At 44.7% G+C, this 24,684-nt stretch overlaps 1 protein-coding gene across 1 annotated transcript in view; it reads right to left on the reverse strand.

Annotated features, from left to right (window-relative positions):
• The window catches only part of LOC128685667 (nephrin-like), a 75,002-nt gene that overhangs the window by 39,784 nt on the left and 10,534 nt on the right, over positions 1–24,684 (reverse strand). Inside the window, exons 2-5 of the mRNA XM_070080788.1 lie at positions 6,882–7,042; positions 6,566–6,710; positions 4,948–5,469; positions 3,162–3,416 (exon numbers count right to left, since the gene is read on the reverse strand). Coding sequence (XP_069936889.1) covers positions 3,162–3,416; positions 4,948–5,469; positions 6,566–6,710; positions 6,882–7,042 — 1,083 coding nt within the window. The remainder of the gene's footprint in view (positions 1–3,161; positions 3,417–4,947; positions 5,470–6,565; positions 6,711–6,881; positions 7,043–24,684) is intronic.

The raw sequence follows: 24,684 nt of genomic DNA on the forward strand, positions 1-24,684 counted from the left end.
AGTAGTCGTCAACAGAGTAAAGTCCGAGGCAGCTACGGTGAAAAGCTCTGTTCCACAAGGCACAGTACTAGCTCCCATCTTGTTCCTCATCCTCATATCCGACATAGACAAGGATGTCAGCCACAGCACCGTGTCTTCCTTTGCAGATGACACCCGAATCTGCATGACAGTGTCTTCCATTGCAGACACTGCAAGGCTCCAGGCGGACATCAACCAAATCTTTCAGTGGGCTGCAGAAAACAATATGAAGTTCAACGATGAGAAATTTCAATTACTCAGATATGGTAAACATGAGGAAATTAAATCTTCATCAGAGTACAAAACAAATTCTGGCCACAAAATAGAGCGAAACACCAACGTCAAAGACCTGGGAGTGATTATGTCGGAGGATCTCACCTTCAAGGACCATAACATTGTATCAATCGCATCTGCTAGAAAAATGACAGGATGGATAATGAGAACCTTCAAAACTAGGGAGGCCAAGCCCATGATGACACTCTTCAGGTCACTTGTTCTATCTAGGCTGGAATATTGCTGCACTCTAACAGCACCTTTCAAGGCAGGTGAAATTGCCGACCTAGAAAATGTACAGAGAACTTTCACGGCGCGCATAACGGAGATAAAACACCTCAATTACTGGGAGCGCTTGAGGTTTCTAAACCTGTATTCCCTGGAACGCAGGAGGGAGAGATACATGATTATATACACCTGGAAAATCCTAGAGGGACTAGTACCGAACTTGCACACGAAAATCACTCACTACGAAAGCAAAAGACTTGGCAGACGATGCACCATCCCCCCAATGAAAAGCAGGGGTGTCACTAGCACGTTAAGAGACCATACAATAAGTGTCAGGGGCCCGAGACTGTTCAACTGCCTCCCGGCACACATAAGGGGGATTACCAACAGACCCCTGGCAGTCTTCAAGCTGGCACTGGACAAGCACCTAAAGTCAGTTCCTGATCAGCCGGGCTGTGGCTCGTACGTTGGTTTGCGTGCAGCCAGCAGCAACAGCCTGGTTGATCAGGGGCTGATCCACCAGAAGGCCTGGTCACAGACCGGGCCCCGGGGGCGTTGACCCCCGAAACTCTCTCCAGGTCTCCAGGTAACCAGCGTATATAACTTCTTACAGTAACCAGCACATATGACTTCTTACAGTAGCCAACATATATAACTTCTTACAGTAACCAGCATATAAAACTTCTTACAGTAACCAGCATATATAACTTCTTACAGTAACCAGCATATATAACTTCTTACAGTAACCAGCGTATATAACTTCTTACAGTAACCAGCGTATATAACTTCTTACAGTAACCACCATATAAAACTTCTTACAGTAACCAGCATATATAACTTCTTACAGTAACCAGCATATATAACTTCTTACAGTAACCAGCGTATATAACTTCTTACAGTAACCAGCATATATAACTTCTTACAGTAACCAGCATATAAAACTTCTTGCAGTAACCAGCATATATAACTACTTACAGTAACCAGCATATATAACTACTTACAGTAACCAACATATAAAACTTCTTACAGCAACCAGCATATATAACTACTTACAGTAACCAGCATATATAACTTCTTACAGTAACCAGCATATATAACAACTTACAGTAACCAGCACATATGACTTCTTACAGTAACCAGCATATATAACTTTTTACAGTAACCAGCATATATGACTTCTTACAGTAACCAGCATATATAACAACTTACAGTAACCAGCATATATAACTTCTTGCAGTAACCAGCATATATAACAACTTACAGTAACCATCATGTATAACTTCTTACAGTAACCAGCATATATAACAACTTACAATAACTAGCACATATAACTTCTTACAGTAACCAGCATATATAACAACTTACAGTAACCAGCATATGTAATTTCTTACAGTAACCAGCATATATAACAACTTACAGTAACCAGCATATATACCTTCTTACAGTTACCAGCATATATATCTTCTTAAAGTAAGCAGCATATATAACTTCTTACAGTAACCAGCATATATAACTTCTTACAGTAACCAGCATATATAACTTCTTACAGTAACCAGCATATATGACAAATTACAGCAGCCAGCATATATAACTTCTTACAGTAACCAGCATATATATCAACTTACAGTAACCAGCATATATAACTTCTTACAGTAACCAGCATATATAACTTCTTACAGTAACCAGCATAAATAACTTCTTAGAGTAACCAGCATATATAACTTCTTACAGTAACCAGCATTTATAACTTCTTACAGCAACCAGCATATATAACTTCTTACAGTAACCAGCATAAATAACTTCTTAGAGTAACCAGCATTTATAACTTCTTACAGTAACCAGCATATATAACTTCTTACAGTAACCAGCATAAATAACTTCTTACAGTAACCAGCATATATAACTTCTTACAGTAACCAGCATAAATAACTTCTTACAGTAACCAGCATATATAACTTCTTACAGTAACCAGCATATATAACTTCTTAGAGTAACCAGCATATATAACTTCTTACAGTAACCAGCATAAATAACTTCTTAGAGTAACCAGCATATATAACTTCTTACAGTAACCAGCATATATAACTTCTTACAGTAACAAGCATATATAACAACTTACAGTAACCAGCATAAATAACTTCTTAGAGTAACCAGCATATATAACAACTTACAGTAACCAGCATATATAACTTCTTACAGTAACAAGCATATATAACAACTTACAGTAACCAGCATAAATAACTTCTTAGAGTAACCAGCATATATAACAACTTACAGTAACCAGCATATATAACTTCTTACAGTAACAAGCATATATAACAACTTACAGTAACCAGCATAAATAACTTCTTAGAGTAACCAGCATTTATGACTTCTTACAATAACCAGCATATATAACTTCCGGATGATTGAAAGTGCAATGATCCACAACTAAGAGGCACATTTAAGTACAATTTTTTTTTTTTACAAATTTGTGCCTTAAATAGGCAATTTAAATCTTCCCTTCAATGATAAGTGACTTATTAACACATTTATATACAACACAGAAATATTTATTTTTTTTTATTCTGAAACATGCAAGTAGGGAAGAGGATGAAGCTGGAGCCATCTGTGGGCCACAGCTGGAGCCATCTGTGGGCCACAGCTGGAGCCATCTGTGGGCCACAGCTGGAGCCATCTGTGGGCCACAGCTGGAGCCATCTGTGGGCCACAGCTGAGAGCACAGCTGGAACCATTGTGGGCCACAGCTGGAGCCATCTGGGCCACAGCTGAGCCATCTGTCACAGCTGGAGCCATCTGTGGGCACACAGCTGTCGAGCCATCTATTGGCCACAGCCATCTATTGGAGCTGGAGCCATGGGCCACAGCTGCCATCTGTGGGCCACAGCTGGAGCCATCTGTGGGCCAGAGATTTCATTTGGTCAATTGACTTGACTTCACTAATGTTATGTTATACGTATGTTCCACACTCAAGTTCTTCTAGGAATGAATCTCAGATGGAGCGATGTTCTTGGGAATGGTACAGCTGGAGTGTAGTTGTTGTTTGCTTCCCGTCTTGTGGTATAGTAGATGTTTTTTCACTGTCCGCTAAGTCGAGCCAAGTCACTCAGATCTCTATGGTGTTGAAGGTTCTGTTGGAGTAACCGATCCATCCAGCCGGAACCAGGCGAGAGATGAGTCGCCTTCCAAAAGTCGTAAACGAGGCTGGGAAGGGGAGGCATTCCAAGAAAGTGGTGCATACTCAAGTTTAGAACGAACTTGTGTCTCGAACAAAATTTGCACACACTGCTGTGAAGCAGGTACGAGATACGCCTTAGTGCTGCTAGCTTCTTGACAGCCTTACAGGCTTTACCACGTCATTTTTCATGGATATTTTGGGGTCATATTTCACCCCTAGGATATCCATCTCATCCCGGCATGTTACATTTTCGAATCATTCTTACTACTGCTGTACCATTCAGTATGATGCTACCAAGAGACCATCATTTGTATTTTATCAGATGCAAATATAACTGGTCATAGTTTTACTCAGGTTAATATAACTGTAAGCGGGTGATTGATGTACCTGAGAGCAGTCGGGATTTCCTCTCTTCCATAAATAAAGTGTACAGTTATCTGTATATGCTTGAAATTCCTGGATAAGGTAAAGAAGGTCACTGAAGTAGACATTGGCACCTTCTGAGTGGCTTGTAGACTCTTTCATCGAGAACTACTCTTAAGAGATATATCTTGTAGTCAGAGCCAGACTCCTAGTGCTTGTAGTTCGCCAAGAGTCCCTTATGCCACACTCGGTGGATGTCCAGTGCACTACAAAGTGATCTTGGCTTCATCCAGTGACTGGTGCTATATAGTGGAGAGGTTAAACATGAGATCTGCTGCAGAATGGCCATACCGACGGTCATAAAGAAGCGTGTGATAGTCAAAAATGTTTTCACTTGCCGTGAGATTATTGTCTCAGGTACTTTGCCAGTGAGTGAGAGGAGTGAGATCAGTCTGTAGTTGCTGAATGCCATTCTGCTCTTCTTTTTATAATCAGGGATTACATTTGCTTATTTTCACAAACTAAAAAATTAATTGGAAGACAGTAGGATTGTATTTAAAAAAATGAGGTAATATATAAAAGATGAAGTAATGATATTATATACCATTCATGTACAAAAAAAGTCATTTACTGTGTTAAATAGAGTTGACAGATGTGAGTTAGAGGTGATGCTAGTGGTCTGCACATCTACTAGCAACCTTGGGCTCACTTTCTCAGGGTCCACAGCCTGTCTTTGGTCTAGGGGTTTACGATACACCAGCCTGTCTTGTCATCTCTGACAACTTTGACACATCTCCTCTTACAGCTAGCACAGGAGGTTCCCTAACCGGATCAGGAACTTGTGTCTGGGTAGCAAAATGTTCAGAAAACAAGTCAGCTTTCTTGACTCCTAGTACAGACAGCGCCGTCCTGTCGATTGTGAGGTAGAATAATTTCATCAGGTGAATATCCTTGTCGGCCCCTGACCAAGGACCACCAGGTTTTGGAGCCCACTCTTCTTGATGCCAATTTTGTGTCAGTTTCCCATACAGAGACTGCCCACTTTTGAACTTCATTCATTCGCTGAAAAACTTGTCTGGGCAGGTTCTTGTTATAGATATTGAGATGCCTCTTATACCTTCTCCAAGCCTTGTACTTAGTAGTAATAGCAGCCCTCTTATCTCTCTCTCTCTCTCTCTCTCTACCTTCTTCCATCCATCTCCCTCCATCCCTACGTCTCTGCCTCCCTCCATCCCTACGTCTCTCCCTCCCTCTATCCCTCCCTTCCCTGATACTCACATCCTTCCTCCAGACAATCTCTCTCACAGGAGGGTTGGCCACCACCTCACATTCGAAGTAAACATCCTTGCCTTCGGTGATGGGCGCTGACCCGAGAGTGGCACCCAGCTGCAGCCTCACCCGCGGAGCGACTGACCTCACCCGCCACACACGAGGTCACACCAGGTCACCGTGGGGAGCGAAGACGAGGTCACCGAGAAGGAGAGACAAGTATAGGGTCACTAAGCCATAACACATCAATGTCAGAAGGTTATAGAGGCACATATAAACAATTTACAATATCTCAAACAATTTACATTTATATTCATTTAGATTAACTTACAAATTATTATAAATTCTACAAGGTACAACTTTTAGGGAAAATTTTTATAAACTTTTGGACTAATATTTAGGTACTTGAAACAATGATTCTTGTGAAAAGTTGTAGTAAATTAATTTTTCTTGTTTCATATTTAATATAAACATTACGATAATGATATGCAACACCGACCATATGATGAATCAGACATGTGCAACACCTGTGTATCATTAACTGAAGATGTTTCGCCCACCAGTGGCTTTTTTTGTTAGTTCAGTGAAGAGATGATATACAAAGACAGAGGAAGATAAGGTAATCAGTCCCCCAGACTTTCATAAGCTTTCACAAAAACTGGTTACAATAATAGCCTTAATTTTTAAAGGGGTGGACAGGTAAGTCAGCGGAAGGTCTTGGTCAGATGACCAAAAGCTCCAGTGGCGGGTCATCATATGGCTAAGACCCGCGTCAGGAAACACTTGTCCTGTTTCCTGACTATTCTTACTTAATCTAACCATACACAAAGATAAAGTGGAAGATGAGGTAAACAGTTCCCTCAGTCTTTTAGAACCATACACAGACAATGTAAAATGAGATAATCAGTCCCTCAATCTTGTGGAACTATGCATAGAAGGCAGTGGAAGAAGCACACACAGTCCATCATCCTGGAAGCAAGTGTTGAGTATCTTAATTTTAATAATTCTGAAGTACAGGCAGGAAGACAGACCTTTATGTACTAAGAGGTGCAACAGTTGATGTTAGATGAGAAGTGGACGGGACCCACTTCTGTAGCTCGTGTCCAAGAACTGTTTCAGTGGTAACTGAATAATAAGTGGTGATGGAGTATGTAATAACTTAAGATTCTCAGGACTCATAGACGTGGAGGAGGATGGAGGTGGTGATGGAGTGTAACTAACAGATTCAGTACTCACAGACAACATGGAGGAGAATGGAGGTAGTGATGGGTCGTCCAGTAATGTTAGGGTTGTGTGCTGAGCAGGTGAGGGTCGCCAGGTGGTCGTCAGCAGTGGGGGTCACCCGTGCCAGGGATGACGTCTTCTGACCTAGATGCCGCGACTGAACACAGACACAAACACACACAAGTAAAACAAAGAGAAAAGTTGGAAGAAAAATGAAGAGAAGCTTGAAAGACGTGATGATATTGAGTAATCTCGATTATTTTTTTATTTCATGTAAAACATTAAGATTATTCTCAAATTTCTCCCTCCTTCCCACGTCCTCACTCACCGCAGAGGGTAGGGTGATGGGGCTGGTTGCGTGGGTAGGGGTGAGGCTCCAGGATAGGTCAGCGGCAGGGTAGGCACCCAGTGCCACACACTCTAGCCTTGCCTCTTGACCCTCGACCAGCGGTGACGCCGGCTCACTGATGCTTACTGATGTTGGTCGAACTAGTGAGGGAGGACAAGAAGGAGGAGGAAGGAGGGGCACAGACAGAAGCAGGGGGAACAAAGAGAGAGGGAACAGAGAGGGAGGAGGGGGAAGAGAGAGAGAGAGAGAGAGAGAGAGAGAGAGAGAGAGAGAGAGAGAGAGAGAAGAAACCCATTTTTAGTTTATATCTAAAGCAATATTTGTGTACGAGTTATAAAAAAATCGTTAAATATGAAATACACACACGTACACCAACAATAATATCTTTAGTGAACAAAAAAGAAGGTGGACCAACCCATCACGGTCGGATATAGAAACATTTTTCAGAAAGCAACCAAAGATCCTCCTCCTGCTCAGGTCTGAGACTGTTTCATATAATACAAACTCATCTTAGGTATAATACGCTGCTTGTCAGTTGTAAATCTATATTATATATTGTTTTTCTGAATGGACGAGGTTATGTGGGTCATTTAGGCAGGTAGTGGCTTGAAATTCCTCGTTCCCATGAAGCCAGAGTTCCTTCATGTTCTGTATATGTGATGGAGATTTTCGATGATGTGTTTAATTTGCAGTGCTAGAGGAAGCTGTGTGAAGAGGAAGATAACGTAAGTTCTTACTAGCCTCCTCGGTCGACCATCAAGAGGATCAGTAAACACAGACGCTACATCAAAACTGCATGTAATTTGTGTGTGCTAGGACGACCCAGATGACATCACACCCAGGTGATACAAAACACCTAGGTGACATCACACCCAGGTTATAACATCACAGTACATAGGTATGTGGCAAGATTTACAAAGCATTTTATCACCATTTATTACCCTTGAGTAACCAGAGTGTCAGATTTCCGCTGTGTCAGACATCAGTGAGACGAGACACATGCTCACACATGCTCACACTCCAACATCGTCTGACACAAATATTCACTCGTTTCAATCCTTTCAACATCTCAATCCTTCTCTCTTCCCCAACATCTCAATCCTTCTCTCTTCCTCAACATCTCAATCCTTCTCTCTTCCTCAACATCTCAATCCTTCTCTCTTCCTCATCCTCTCAATCCTTCTCTCCTCATCCTCTCAATCCTTCTCTCTTCCTCATCCACTCAATCTTTCTCTCTTCCTCATCCTCTCACTCCTTCTCTCTTCCTCAACATCTCAATCCTTCTCTCTTCCTCATCCTCTCAATCCTTCTCTCTTTCTCAACATCTCAAGCTTTCTCTCTTCCTCATCCTCTCAATCCTTCTCTTTTCCTCAACATCTCAATCCTCCTCTGTTCCTCAACATCTCAATCCTTCTCTCTTCCTCAACATCTCAATCCTTCTCTCTTCCTCAACATCTCAATCCTTCTCTCTTCCTCATCCTCTCAATCCTCCTCTGTTCCTCAACATCTCAATCTTTCTCTCTTCCTCATCCTCTCAATCCTTCTCTTCTTTTCATCCTCTCAATTCTTCTCTCTTCCTCAACATCTTAATCTTTCTCTCTTCTTCGTCCTCTCAATCCTTCTCTCTTCCTCATCCTCTCAATTCTTCTCTCTTCCTCATCCTCTCAATCCTTTTCTCTTCCTCAACACCTCAATCCTTCTCTCTTCTTTATCCTCTCAATCCTTCTCTCTTCTTTATCCTCTCAATCCTTCTCTATTCCTCACCCTGTCAATCCTTCTCTCTTCCTCATCCTCTCAATCCTTCTCTCTTCTTTATCCTCTCAATCCTCCTCTCTTCCTCACCCTGTCAATCCTTCTTTCTTCCTCATCCTCTCAATCCTTCTCTCTTCTTCCTCTCAATCCTTCTCTCTTTTTCGTCCTCTCAATCCTTCTCTCTTCCTCATATTCTCAATCCTTCTCCTTTCAATCCTTCTCTCTTCCTCATCCTCTCAATCCTTCTCTCTTCCTCACCCTGTCAATCCTTGTCTGTTCCTCAGCATCTCAATCTTTCTTTCTCATCCTCTCAATCCTTCTCTCTTCCTTACCCTGTCAATCCTTCTCTCTTCCTCATCCTCCTCACTTCCTCACCCTGTCAATCCTTCTCTCTTCCTCACCCTGTCAATCCTTCTCTCTTCCTCATCCTCCTCTCTTCCTCACCCTGTCAATCCTTCTCTCTTTCTCATCCTCCTCTCTTCCTCACCCTGTCAATCCTTCTCTCTTCCTCACCCTGTCAATCCTTCTCTCTTCCTCATCCTCCTCTCTTCCTCACCCTGTCAATCCTTCTCTCCTCCTCATCCTCTCAATCCTTCTCTCTTCTTCATCCTCTCAATCCTTCTCTCTTCTTTAATCTCTCTTCCTCACCCTGTCAATCCTTCTCTCTTCCTCACCCTGTCAATCCTTCTCTCCTCCTCATCCTCTCAATCCTTCTCTCTTCCTCACCCTGTCAATCCTTCTCTCTTCTTCATCCTCTCAATCCTTCTCTCTTCTTCATCCTCTCAATCCTTCTCTCTTCCTCACCCTGTCAATCCTTCTCTCTTCCTCATCCTCTCAATCCTTCTCTCTTCTTCATCCTCTCAATCCTTCACTCTTCTTCATCCTCATGCCTTGTGGAAACGGTTTTGTTAAATAATACTGACACATTAAAACTTACACAAGGTAAAGTCAAGGCGGAACTTCGCCTCAGGAAGACGCAGCATCACTTAAAGTTTGATGACCACATCATGCATTTTTATCAAATTTCGTGCAAAGAGTTAAAAAAATATATATTGTTCCTCTTTCTGTATTCTCTCTACATGACCGAACACATTGAAGCTTCTGCTATCGCACGCCTTCACACTGTATAATTCCTCTCTCTTTAATCATAATATCCATACACAATATTTAAGATAACTTTTCCCTGCCTCTCACACTAACAAAAAAGTTGCCACCACAGTTCTCTGACGATCAATATATATATATATATATATATATATATATATATATATATATATATATATATATATATATATATATATATATATATATATATATATATATATATATATATATATATATATATATATTGGCACACTCACTTTCTGTTTACAGTTTGAAAAATACTCACACGTTTCTCTCCGTCCTGGACCATTGTCAAATCACAACTAGGGCGAGAAAAGTAGGGAAGGCCAGAAGAGAATACGGTAAGGGAGCGGTGAAGAAGGTAGGGTAGTAATAACAGTAACAGTAACAGTAGCATCAGCAGCATCAGCAGCAACAGCAATAGTAGTAAAACTAATAGCAATGGGAATGGCATTGTAAACTTGCCAAAAGAGAACATTCTCGTCCCAACAGTTCCATGAACCTTTCCCTTGTTAACGTTCACTAGTGTTGAACATTTGAAGCTGATCTGATGAAGCGTTCTCTAGCTATAAACGAAAACTCTTGGAGGAGGCAACGAACACTACAGCAGACGTCACCAATATGCACGAGCATTAAGAGAACACTAACAAGGAGACTGCTCACCTCTGATTTTAAAAGTATATATCTGAAATATAAATTACAGAACCAATATTTCGTAGAATGATGCTACCTCTTGAGGCACTCCCTAAGTCTCCCAGGCACTGCTAAGGCCAACTTATGAAAGACAGAAGAGTCAGTATCCTCCCACACCTGCTTAACGGCACTCCAGATTTTAGGGTTGCAGGACACGTCCGTGCCACCAAGCTTAAGCTTACCAAGTTTCCAAACGCTCTCTCTCTCTCTCTCTCGGATTAAAATCCAGTGGGTTTCCAGGCGAGTCATTAAACTATGGGACAACCATAATAATGTAGCCCATTCTTCATGTCATGGGCAGTATGTCATGGAGCATCGTCTTCTATACAAAAGTTGTGTCCTGGTGGGAGTGACTGGTCCTAGGCCAATAAACTCCCATAAAGGGAGTTATGGGACACAAGACCTGGGACAGTCACACTGTCTACATCGGACATACTTATGGACGCGCATATTTATTACGTCTCCTGTACATAAGAATATGTTCAGCTTTACAATAATGAAGTGAAACTTAAAAAGTTCCTAAAAAATAAAAATATAAATGAAAACCCCAAATAATAAAACCACTACACAAATAAAATATAAATAAAAATACCAAAAAATAAAAAAAAAGCACAATACAAATAAAAATATAAATGAAAACAATATATATATATATATATATATATATATATATATATATATATATATATATATATATATATATATATATATATATATATAGATATATATATATATAAATATGTATGTATAAGATGTATCTGCTGTTAAACAATGAAGCTATTTGTAAACTGGCACCTACACATTCCTTTAACAATCTCAACCTTCTTCTAAGCAACACACATCACCGGTGAAGGTTACAAACCTATCAGACGAGGCATTCACAGATTATAGCATGGTAAATAACACTTCAGTTCTCACAATATCTTCAGAGAAATTGGCAAATTGGCGCCTCCACCAACCACTAACATTCTCAACCTTTTTTCTCTGCAGCACTCACCAGTGGTGGAAGTTTGAAGTCGATCTGAAGAGGATTTCTCAAGTTGTCGTACGGAAGTCTAAAATCAGGAATGACCTACGTAGTAGTGACCACAACAATACACAAATAACTCGCAGTGTGACTTTGTAAATGGTCCAACTTGGACAGAAACGTCGTTGTAAGCTCTCTCTCCCATTAGCGGGTTATCTGTGTAATGTTCCAGTCACGATATTGTGCCTTTTTGTTATTCTCGGTGACCAGGTGTTAGTAGGTGCCTCAATCTCTACCCCCTCCCAACTGTGAAAGTTTGAAGGCTATCGCATGAGGCGTTCTCGTTCTGTAAACGAGAACCTGAGGAGAATTTGTTGTCAAACACTTAAGTAACCCCTCCCCCTCTCATTCAGGGATACCTAAAGTCATATCGTCCTTTCAAGGATATCCAAATAAAAGGTATCATCCTTTCATGGATACCTAATTTAAAGATGCTCATATTCAAGGATACATAACTTAAAGGTACCTTCACGGATACCTAACTTGAAGGTATTTCTAATTCAGGGATACCTAATTTAACGGTACCTCCACGCCAGGGATATCTAACTAAAAGACACGCGTGTTCCAGGATACCTTACTTAAAGGTACTGCCCCTTCTGGGATACCTAATTTAAGGTACTCTCCGTGAAAGATGCGTACCTTAAACCAAGACTGTGGACTCCCCACTTAAAACTTCAACTCCAAATCCTTTAATTATATATCGATACAGGGAATAAATTATAAATCTACTAATTATATATCTGCTATATGGATTGCAAGCTTGCAACATGTAAGCTTGCAACATGTAAGCTTGCAACATGCAGGCTCGCATCATGCAAGCTTGCAATATGTAAGCTTGCAATATGTAAGCTTGCAACATGCAAGCCTGCAACATGTAAGCTTGCAACATGTAAGCTTGCAACATGTAAGCTTGCAACATATAAACTTGCAACATATAAGCTTGCAACATGTAAGCTTGCAACATGTAAGCTTGCAACATGTAAGTTTGCAACATGTAAGCTTGCAACATGTAAGCTTGCAACATGTAAGCTTGCAACATGCAAACTTGCAACATGTAAGCTTGCAACATGTAAGCTTGCAACATGCAAGCTTGCAACATGTAAGCATGCAACATGTAAGCTTGCAACATGCAAGCTTGCAACATGTAAGCTTGCAACATGTAAGCTCAGTAACCTGTTAGAACTTGGCTCTAAATGTTATACTTATGCCATTCTGGCCCTTTTTTTTATTTATTAAAGAAATTACATTTAGTAATCTTATGGTTAAATAAAGAATAAAACTTGAAAAATGGAAACAATAAGGTTATATTTTTATATAAAAAAAGACGATCATGTACCAAGAAATAGGATTTAAATGGAAGAAACTATAGAATAAAATCTGAGTCAAAAATATTTCTATGCTAGTTCAAAAATCTGAAGTATATCCTTTGATATTAACCAAAAAAAATTCAAACTTAAAACTACAAAAAAGTAAAAAGTAATTGAACATCTATAACAACTTAATAAATAACCTTTTTTAAAAGAGATGAACTTAATTAGGTTCATAATTTTCTTTTTCCAGATTGAACTATTGTTTAATTTATACTTTACATAAATTCTGATTCCGACTCCACGACTCCATGACTCCACGACTCCATGACTCCACAACTCCACGACTCCATGACTCCACGACTCCACGACTCCACGACTCCACGACTCCATGACTCCATGACTCCATGACTCCACTCCATGACTCCACGACTCCACGACTCCACGACTCCATGACTCCACATGACTCCATGACTCCACATGACTCCACGACTCCACGACTCCACTCCACGACTCCACTCCATGACTCCATGACTCACACTCCATGACTCCATGACTCCATGACTCCATGACTCCATGACTCCACGACTCCATGACTCCACGACTCCACGACTCCATGACTCCATGACTCCATGACTCCACGACTCCACGACTCCATGACTCCATGACTCCATGACTCCATGACTCCACGACTCCACGACTCCATGACTCCACGACTCCACGACTCCACGACTCCACGACTCCACGACTCCATGACTCCATGACTCCACGACTCCACGACTCCATGACTCCACGACTCCACGACTCCATGACTCCACGACTCCACGACTCCATGACTCCACGACTCCACGACTCCATGACTCCACGACTCCACGACTCCATGACTCCATGACTCCACGACTCCACGACTCCACGACTCCATGACTCCACGACTCCACGACTCCATGACTCCACGACTCCACGACTCCAAGACGACTCCTCCATGACTCCACGACTCCATGACTCCATGACTCCACGACTCCACGACTCCATGACTCCACGACTCCACGACTCCACGACTCCAAGACTCCAAGACTCCACGACTCCATGACTCACGATCCACGACTCCATGACTCCATGACGACTCATGACTCCACGACTCCACGACTCCACGACTCCACGACTCCACGACTCCACGACTCCATGACTCCACGACTCCACGACTCCATGACTCCATGACTCCACGACTCCACGACTCCATGACTCCATGACTCCACGACTCCATGACTCCATGACTCCATGACTCCACGACTCCACGACTCCACGACTCCACGACTCCACGACTCCATGACTCCATGACTCCACGACTCCACGACTCCATGACTCCATGACTCCATGACTCCACGACTCCACGACTCCATGACTCCACGACTCCACGACTCCACGACTCCACGACTCCGACTCCATGACTCCATGACTCCACGACTCCATGACTCCGACTCCACGACTCCACGACACGACTCCACGACTCCACGACTCCACGACTCCACGACGACTCCATGACTCCACGACTCCACGACTCCACGACTCCACGACTCCACGACTCCATGACTCCACGACTCCACGACTCCACGACTCCACGACTCCATGACTCCACGACTCCATGACTCCATGACTCCACGACTCCATGACTCCACGACTCCATGACTCCATGACTGACTCCACGACTCCATGACTCCACGACTCCGACTCCACGACTCCACGACTCCATGACTCCATGACTCCATGACTGACTCCACGACTCCATGACTCCAGGACTCCACGACTCCACGACTCCACGACTCCACGACTCCACGACTCCATGACTCATGACTCCACGACTCCATGACTCCACGACTCCACTCCACGACTCCAGGACTCCATGACTCCAGGACTCCACGACTCCATGACTCCACGACTCCGATGACTCCATGACTCCATGACTCCATGACTCCACGACTCCATGACTCCATGACTCCACGACTCCACGACTCCAGGACTCCACGACTCCATGACTCCAAGACTCCACGAGACCATGACTCCATGACTCCATGACTCCATGACGACTCCGACTCCACGATCCACGACTCCACGACTCCACGACTCCATGACTCCACGACTCCATGACTCCATGACCATGACTCCATGACTCCATGACTCCACGACTCCACGACTCCATGACTCCAAGACTCCATGACTCGACTCCACGACTCCACGACTCCATGACTCCATGACTCCATGATGACTCCACGACTCCATGACTCCACGACTCCATGACTCCACGACTCCATGACTCCATGATGACTCCATGACTCCATGACTCCATGACTCAATGACTCCATGACTCCATGACTCCATGACTCCATGACTCCACGACTCCATGACTCCATGACTCCACGACTCCATGACTCCACGACTCCATGACTCCACGACTCCATGACTCCATGACTCCATGACTCCACGACTCCACGACTCCATGACTCCACGACTCCATGACTCCACGACTCCATGACTCCATGACTCCATGACTCCACGACTCCATGACTCCACGACTCCACGACTCCACGACTCCACGACTCCATGACTCCACGACTCCATGACTCCACGACTCCATGACTCCACGACTCCATGACTCCACGACTCCATGACTCCATGACTCCATGACTCCACGACTCCATGACTCCACGACTCCATGACTCCATGACTCCATGACTCCATGACTCCATGACTCCACGACTCCATGACTCCATGACTCCACGACTCCATGACTCCAGGACTCCACGACTCCACGACTCCATGACTCCATGACTCCATGACTCCACGACTCCATGACTCCACGACTCCATGACTCCACGACTCCATGACTCCACGACTCCATGACTCCACGACTCCATGACTCCATGACTCCATGACTCCACGACTCCACGACTCCATGACTCCACGAATCCACGACTCCATGACTCCATGACTCCACGAATCCATGACTCCATGACTCAATGACTCCACGAATCCATGACTCCACGACTCCATGACTCCATGACTCCACGAATCCATGACTCCATGACTCAATGACTCCATGAATACATGACTCCACGACTCCATGACTCCACGACTCAATGACTCTACGACTCCACAGCCTTGGTTTAAGGGTACCTTGTTCTGATATATTTAAATTAAAGGTATCTCTCTTTGTGAATACCTAAATTAAAGATATCCTTCTTTCAGAGATAAGTAAAGTAAAGGTATCCTCCCTTCAGGGACACTTTAAATTAAAGGTATCCTCCCTTCAGGGATACCTTAAATTAAAGGTATCCTCCCTTCAGGGATACCTAAATTAAAGGAATCTCTCACTAGATACTTAACTTAAAGGTATCCCCTATCCTTCAGGGATACCTAACTAGCCTACTGGGCTGATAGATTGAATCTATTCCCTCAACAATCTTGCCCAACAATGTTGTGTAGTTCAACACAGCCAACACAGTGTTGTCTTGATTGCAACACCTGTGGTTATTTTGCATCTTTTCTAGCTCCTTGGAAATAAATAAATAAATAACACATATATATATATATATATATATATATATATATATATATATATATATATATATATATATATATATATATATAGGGGAGGGATTTGATAAAAACTAAACAAGAGGTAACAGAAAAGTTAGTGGAAAATGTAACATGATTGGCCGAGAAAAATCAATTATATTTTGCGAGAGTAATTACATTATTTCGCTGATTTGATTTAAAGAGTCGATGAAGCCAATTTTTTTTTTTTTTTTTGGGGTAACAGAATTTTTATTTCGCATTTGTTCCTACAAGATAGACATAGCGACGCGCGCGCTCACGCACACACAACTCTTGTGATCACATGATGTGTTACTCTCACTCCTGTAATCACATGACGTGTTACTCTCTCTCTTGTGATCACATGACGTGTTACTCTCACTCTCGTGATCACATGTGTTACTCTCACTCTTGTGATCACATGTGTTACTCTCACTCTTGTGATGACATGACGTGTTACTCTCTCTCTTGTGATCACATGACGTGTTACTCTCTCTCTTGTGATCACATGACGTGTTACTCTCTCTCTTGTGATCACATGACGTGTTACTCTCACTCTTGTGATCACATGATGTGTTACTCTCACTCTTGTGATCACATGATGTGTTACTCTCACTCTTGTGATGACATGACGTGTTACTCTCTCTCTTGTGATCACATGATGTGTTACTCTCACTCTTGTGATCACATGATGTGTTACTCTCACTCTTGTGATCACATGATGTGTTACTCTCACTCTTGTGATGACATGACGTGTTACTCTCTCTCTTGTGATGACATGACGTGTTACTCTCTCTCTTGTGATCACATGACGTGTTACTCTCTCTCTTGTGATCACATGACGTGTTACTCTCTCTCTTGTGATCACATGATGTGTTACTCTCACTCTTGTGATCACATGACGTGTTACTCTCACTCTTGTGATGACATGACGTGTTACTCTCACTCTTGTGATCACATGACGTGTTACTCTCTCTCTTGTGATCACATGATGTGTTACTTTCACTCTTGTGATCACATGTGTTACTCTCACTCTTGTGATGACATGATGTGTTACTCTCACTCTTGTGATCACATGACGTGTTACTCTCACTCTTGTGATCACATGACGTGTTACTCTCTCTCTTGTGATCACATGACGTGTTACTCTCTCTCTTGTGATCACATGACGTGTTACTCTCTCTCTTGTGATCACATGACGTGTTACTCTCTCTCTTGTGATCACATGATGTGTTACTCTCTCTCTTGTGATCACATGACGTGTTACTCTCTCTCTTGTGATCACATGACGTGTTACTCTCTCTCTTGTGATCACATGATGTGTTACTCTCACTCTTGTGATCACATGATGTGTTACTCTCACTCTTGTGATCACATGACGTGTTACTCTCTCTCTTGTGATCACATGATGTGTTACTTTCACTCTTGTGATCACATGTGTTACTCTCACTCTTGTGATGACATGATGTGTTACTCTCACTCTTGTGATCACATGACGTGTTACTCTCACTCTTGTGATCACATGATGTGTTACTCTCACTCTTGTAATCACATGACGTGTTACTCTCACTCTCGTGATCACATGTGTTACTCTCACTCTTGTGATCACATGTGTTACTCTCACTCTTGTGATGACATGACGTGTTACTCTCTCTCTTGTGATCACATGACGTGTTACTCTCACTCTTGTGATCACATGTGTTACTCTCACTCTTGTGATCACATGTGTTACTCTCACTCTTGTGATCACATGTGTTACTCTCACTCTTGTGATGACATGACGTGTTACTCTCTCTCTTGTGATCACATGACGTGTTACTCTCTCTCTTGTGATCACATGATGTGTTACTCTCACTCTTGTGATCACATGTGTTACTCTCACTCTTGTGATGACATGACGTGTTACTCTCTCTCTTGTGATCACATGATGTGTTACTTTCACTCTTGTGATCACATGTGTTACTCTCACTCTTGTGATGACATGATGTGTTACTCTCACTCTTGTGATCACATGACGTGTTACTCTCACTCTTGTGATCACATGATGTGTTACTCTCACTCTCGTGATCACATGACGTGTTACTCTCACTCTCGTGATCACATGACGTGTTACTCTCACTCTTGTGATCACATGATGTGTTACTCTCACTCTTGTAATCACATGACGTGTTACTCTCTCTCTTGTGATCACATGATGTGTTACTCTCACTCTCGTGATCACATGACGTGTTACTCTCACTCTCGTGATCACATGACGTGTTACTCTCACTCTTGTGATCACATGATGTGTTACTCTCACTCTTGTGATCACATGATGTGTTACTCTCACTCTCGTGATCACATGATGTGTTACTCTCACTCCTGTGATCACATGACGTGTTACTCTCACTCTCGTGATCACATGACGTGTTACTCTCACTCTTGTGATCACATGACGTGTTACTCTCACTCTTGTGATCACATGACGTGTTACTCTCACTCTTGTGATCACATGATGTGTTACTCTCACTCTTGTGATCACATGACGTGTTACTCTCACTCTTGTGATCACATGATGTGTTACTCTCACTCTTGTGATCACATGACGTGTTACTCTCACTCTTGTGATCACATGACGTGTTACTCTCACTCCTGTGATCACATGACGTGTTACTCTCACTCTTGTGATCACATGACGTGTTACTCTCACTCTTGTGATCACATGACGTGTTACTCTCACTCCTGTGATCACATGACGTGTTACTCTCACTCTTGTGATCACATGATGTGTTACTCTCACTCCTGTGATCACATGACGTGTTACTCTCACTCTTGTGATCACATGATGTGTTACTCTCACTCTTGTGATCACATGACGTGTTACTCTCACTCTTGTGATCACATGATGTGTTACTCTCACTCCTGTGATCACATGACGTGTTACTCTCACTCCTGTGATCACATGACGTGTTACTCTCACTCTTGTGATCACATGATGTGTTACTCTCACTCTTGTGATCACATGATGTGTTACTCTCACTCTTGTGATCACATGATGTGTTACTCTCACTCTTGTGATCACATGATGTGTTACTCTCACTCCTGTGATCACATGACGTGTTACTCTCACTCTCGTGATCACATGACGTGTTACTCTCACTCTCGTGATCACATGACGTGTTACTCTCACTCTTGTGATCACATGACGTGTTACTCTCACTCTCGTGATCACATGACGTGTTACTCTCACTCTCGTGATCACATGACGTGTTACTCTCACTCTCGTGATCACATGACGTGTTACTCTCACTCTTGTGATCACATGACGTGTTACTCTCACTCTTGTGATCACATGACGTGTTACTCTCACTCTTGTGATCACATGATGTGTTACTCTCACTCCTGTGATCACATGACGTGTTACTCTCACTCTTGTGATCACATGATGTGTTACTCTCACTCTCGTGATCACATGACGTGTTACTCTCACTCTTGTGATCACATGACGTGTTACTCTCACTCTCGTGATCACATGACGTGTTACTCTCACTCTCGTGATCACATGACGTGTTACTCTCACTCCTGTGATCACATAATGCATTACTTTCACTTTTTTCCTCATTATGTAAATGATTCGAGATTTTCAGATCTAATTTAAGTTGAATTATCATATTTGAATGTGGAGAGGTGTACATAAATTAAATATGTATGTGTGTATGTGCTTGCGTACGTATGTTTTTGTTTGTGTATGTATGTATGTATGCATGTATGTACATCTGTATGTCTGTATGTATGTATGTATGTATGTATGTATGTTTGTATGTATAAATTTATGTATATATGTGTTTGTATATGCTTGCTCGTTTGTATGTTTGTACACAGGTAAGAATGTATGTATATATGTATGTACGTATGTATGTGGTTGTGTGTATTTATGTATGTATGAATGTATATACGTAGGTATGTATGTGTGTATATATACATGCAGATATATGTGTTGATGTACGTTTGTGTATGTATGCATGTTTGTACGAATATATGTAAGCGTGTAAGTGTGTATGTAAGTGTGTATGTAAGTGTGTATGTAAGTGTGCATTACTGGAAGAATGAAGTGGATTTAGAAGGTTCTGGGAGGACGCAGGTGCAGCACTACCACTGAGCTGCGAACTTGTCAACCTTCCTAGTGTAGGTCTGGTTGATCACTGGTAGCGTCAGGGACCTGCTACCAGCACCACAGGTCTGGTTGATAACTGGTAGCGTCAGGGACCTGCTAACTACCAGCACCACGGTCTGGTTGATCACTGGTAGCGTCAGGGACCTGCTAACTACCAGCACCACGGTCTGGTTGATCACTGGTAGCGTCAGGGACCTGCTAACTACCAGAACCACGGTCTGGTTGATCACTGGTAGCGTCAGGGACCTGCTAACTACCAGCACCACGGTCTGGTTGATCACTGGTAGCGTCAGGGACCTGCTAACTACCAGCACCACGGTCTGGTTGATCACTGGTAGCGTCAGGGACCTGCTAACTACCAGCACCACGGTCTGGTTGATCACTGGTAGCGTCAGGGACCTGCTAACTACCAGCACCACGGTCTGGTTGATCACTGGTAGCGTCAGGGACCTGCTAACTACCAGCACCACGGTCTGGTTGATCACAGGTAGCGTCAGGGACCTGCTAACAACCAGCACCACGGTCTGGTTGATCACTGGTAGCGTCAGGGACCTGCTGACTACCAGCACCACGGTCTGGTTGATCACTGGTAGCGTCAGGGACCTGCTAACTACCAGCACCACGGTCTGGTTGATCACTGGTAGCGTCAGGGACCTGCTAACTACCAGCACCACGGTCTGGTTGATCACTGGTAGCGTCAGGGACCTGCTAACTACCAGCACCACGGTCTGGTTGATCACTGGTAGCGTCAGGGACCTGCTAACTACCAGCACCACGGTCTGGTTGATCACTGGTAGCGTCAGGGACCTGCTGACTACCAGCACCACGGTCTGGTTGATCACTGGTAGCGTGGTTGATCACTGGTAGCGTCAGGGACCTGCTAATTACCAGCACCACGGTCTGGTTGATCACTGGTAGCGTCAGGGACCTGCTAACTACCAGCACCACGGTCTGGTTGATCACTGGTAGCGTCAGGGACCTGCTAACTACCAGCACCACGGTCTGGTTGATCACTGGTAGCGTCAGGGACCTGCTAACTACCAGCACCACGGTCTGGTTGATCACTGGTAGCGTCAGGGACCTGCTAACTACCAGCAACACTGTCTTGTTGATCACTGGTAGCGTCAGGGACCTGCTAACTACCAGCACCACGGTCTGGTTGATCACTGGTAGCGTCAGGGACCTGCTAACTACCAGCACCACGGTCTGGTTGATCACTGGTAGCGTCAGGGACCTGCTAACTACCAGCACCACGGTCTGGTTGATCACTGGTAGCGTCAGGGACCTGCTAACTACCAGCACCACGGTCTGGTTGATCACTGGTAGCGTCAGGGACCTGCTAACTACCAGCACCACGGTCTGGTTGATCACTGGTAGCGTCAGGGACCTGCTAACTACCAGCACCACGGTCTGGTTGATCACTGGTAGCGTCAGGGACCTGCTAACTACCAGCACCACGGTCTGGTTGATCACTGGTAGCGTCAGGGACCTGCTAACTACCAGCACCACGGTCTGGTTGATCACTGGTAGCGTCAGGGACCTGCTAACTACCAGCACCACGGTCTGGTTGATCACTGGTAGCGTCAGGGACCTGCTAACTACCAGCACCACGGTCTGGTTGATCACTGGTAGCGTCAGGGACCTGCTGACTACCAGCACCACGGTCTGGTTGATCACTGGTAGCGTCAAGGACCTGCTAACTACCAGCACCACGGTCTGGTTGATCACTGGTAGCGTCAGGGACCTGCTAACTACCAGCACCACGGTCTGGTTGATCACTGGTAGCGTCAGGGACCTGCTAACTACCAGCACCACGGTCTGGTTGATCACTGGTAGCGTCAGGGACCTGCTAACTACCAGCACCACGGTCTGGTTGATCACTGGTAGCGTCAGGGACCTGCTAACTACCAGCACCACGGTCTGGTTGATCACTGGTAGCGTCAGGGACCTGCTAACTACCAGCACCACGGTCTGGTTGATCACTGGTAGCGTCAGGGACCTGCTAACTACCAGCACCACGGTCTGGTTGATCACTGGTAGCGTCAGGGACCTGCTAACTACCAGCACCACGGTCTGGTTGATCACTGGTAGCGTCAGGGACCTGCTAACTACCAGCACCACGGTCTGGTTGATCACTGGTAGCGTCAGGGACCTGCTGACTACCAGCACCACGGTCTGGTTGATCACTGGTAGCGTCAGGGACCTGCTAACTACCAGCACCACGGTCTGGTTGATCACTGGTAGCGTCAGGGACCTGCTAACTACCAGCACCACGGTCTGGTTGATCACTGGTAGCGTCAGGGACCTGCTAACTACCAGCACCACGGTCTGGTTGATCACTGGTAGCGTCAGGGACCTGCTGACTACCAGCACCACGGTCTGGTTGATCACTGGTAGCGTCAGGGACCTGCTAACTACCAGCACCACGGTCTGGTTGATCACTGGTAGCGTCAGGGACCTGCTAACTACCAGCACCACGGTCTGGTTGATCACTGGTAGCGTCAGGGACCTGCTAACTACCAGCACCACGGTCTGGTTGATCACTGGTAGCGTCAGGGACCTGCTAACTACCAGCACCACGGTCTGGTTGATCACTGGTAGCGTCAGGGACCTGCTAACTACCAGCACCACGGTCTGGTTGATCACTGGTAGCGTCAGGGACCTGCTAACTACCAGCACCACGGTCTGGTTGATCACTGGTAGCGTCAGGGACCTGCTAACTACCAGCACCACGGTCTGGTTGATCACTGGTAGCGTCAGGGACCTGCTAACTACCAGCACCACGGTCTGGTTGATCACTGGTAGCGTCAGGGACCTGCTAACTACCAGCACCACGGTCTGGTTGATCACTGGTAGCGTCAGGGACCTGCTAACTACCAGCACCACGGTCTGGTTGATCACTGGTAGCGTCAGGGACCTGCTAACTACCAGCATCACGGTCTGGTTGATCACTGGTAGCGTCAGGGACCTGCTAACTACCAGCACCACGGTCTGGTTGATCACTGGTAGCGTCAAAGACCTGCTAACTACCAGCTCCACGGTCTGGTTGATCACTGGTAGCGTCAGGGACCTGCTAACTACCAGCACCACGGTCTGGTTGATCACTGGTAGCGTCAGGGACCTGCTGACTACCAGCACCACGGTCTGGTTGATCACTGGTAGCGTCAGGGACCTGCTAACTACCAGCACCACGGTCTGGTTGATCACTGGTAGCGTCAGGGACCTGCTAACTACCAGCACCACGGTCTGGTTGATCACTGGTAGCGTCAGGGACCTGCTAACTACCAGCACCACGGTCTGGTTGATCACTGGTAGCGTCAGGGACCTGCTAACTACCAGCACCACGGTCTGGTTGATCACTGGTAGCGTCAGGGACCTGCTAACTACCAGCACCACGGTCTGGTTGATCACTGGTAGCGTCAGGGACCTGCTGACTACCAGCACCACGGTCTGGTTGATCACTGGTAGCGTCAAGGACCTGCTAACTACCAGCACCACGGTCTGGTTGATCACTGGTAGCGTCAGGGACCTGCTAACTACCAGCACCACGGTCTGGTTGATCACTGGTAGCGTCAGGGACCTGCTAACTACCAGCACCACGGTCTGGTTGATCACTGGTAGCGTCAGGGACCTGCTGACTACCAGCACCACGGTCTGGTTGATCACTGGTAGCGTCAGGGACCTGCTAACTACCAGCACCACGGTCTGGTTGATCACTGGTAGCGTCAGGGACCTGCTAACTACCAGCACCACGGTCTGGTTGATCACTGGTAGCGTCAGGGACCTGCTAACTACCAGCACCACGGTCTGGTTGATCACTGGTAGCGTCAGGGACCTGCTGACTACCAGCACCACGGTCTGGTTGATCACTGGTAGCGTCAGGGACCTGCTAACTACCAGCACCACGGTCTGGTTGATCACTGGTAGCGTCAGGGACCTGCTGACTACCAGCACCACGGTCTGGTTGATCACTGGTAGCGTCAGGGACCTGCTAACTACCAGCACCACGGTCTGGTTGATCACTGGTAGCGTCAGGGACCTGCTAACTACCAGCACCACGGTCTGGTTGATCACTGGTAGCGTCAGGGACCTGATAACTACCAGCACTACGGTCTGGTTGATCACTGGTAGCGT

The sequence above is a fragment of the Cherax quadricarinatus genome, unplaced genomic scaffold, assembly GCF_038502225.1.
Source record: "Cherax quadricarinatus isolate ZL_2023a unplaced genomic scaffold, ASM3850222v1 Contig958, whole genome shotgun sequence".
In the NCBI taxonomy this organism is placed as follows: domain Eukaryota; kingdom Metazoa; phylum Arthropoda; class Malacostraca; order Decapoda; family Parastacidae; genus Cherax; species Cherax quadricarinatus.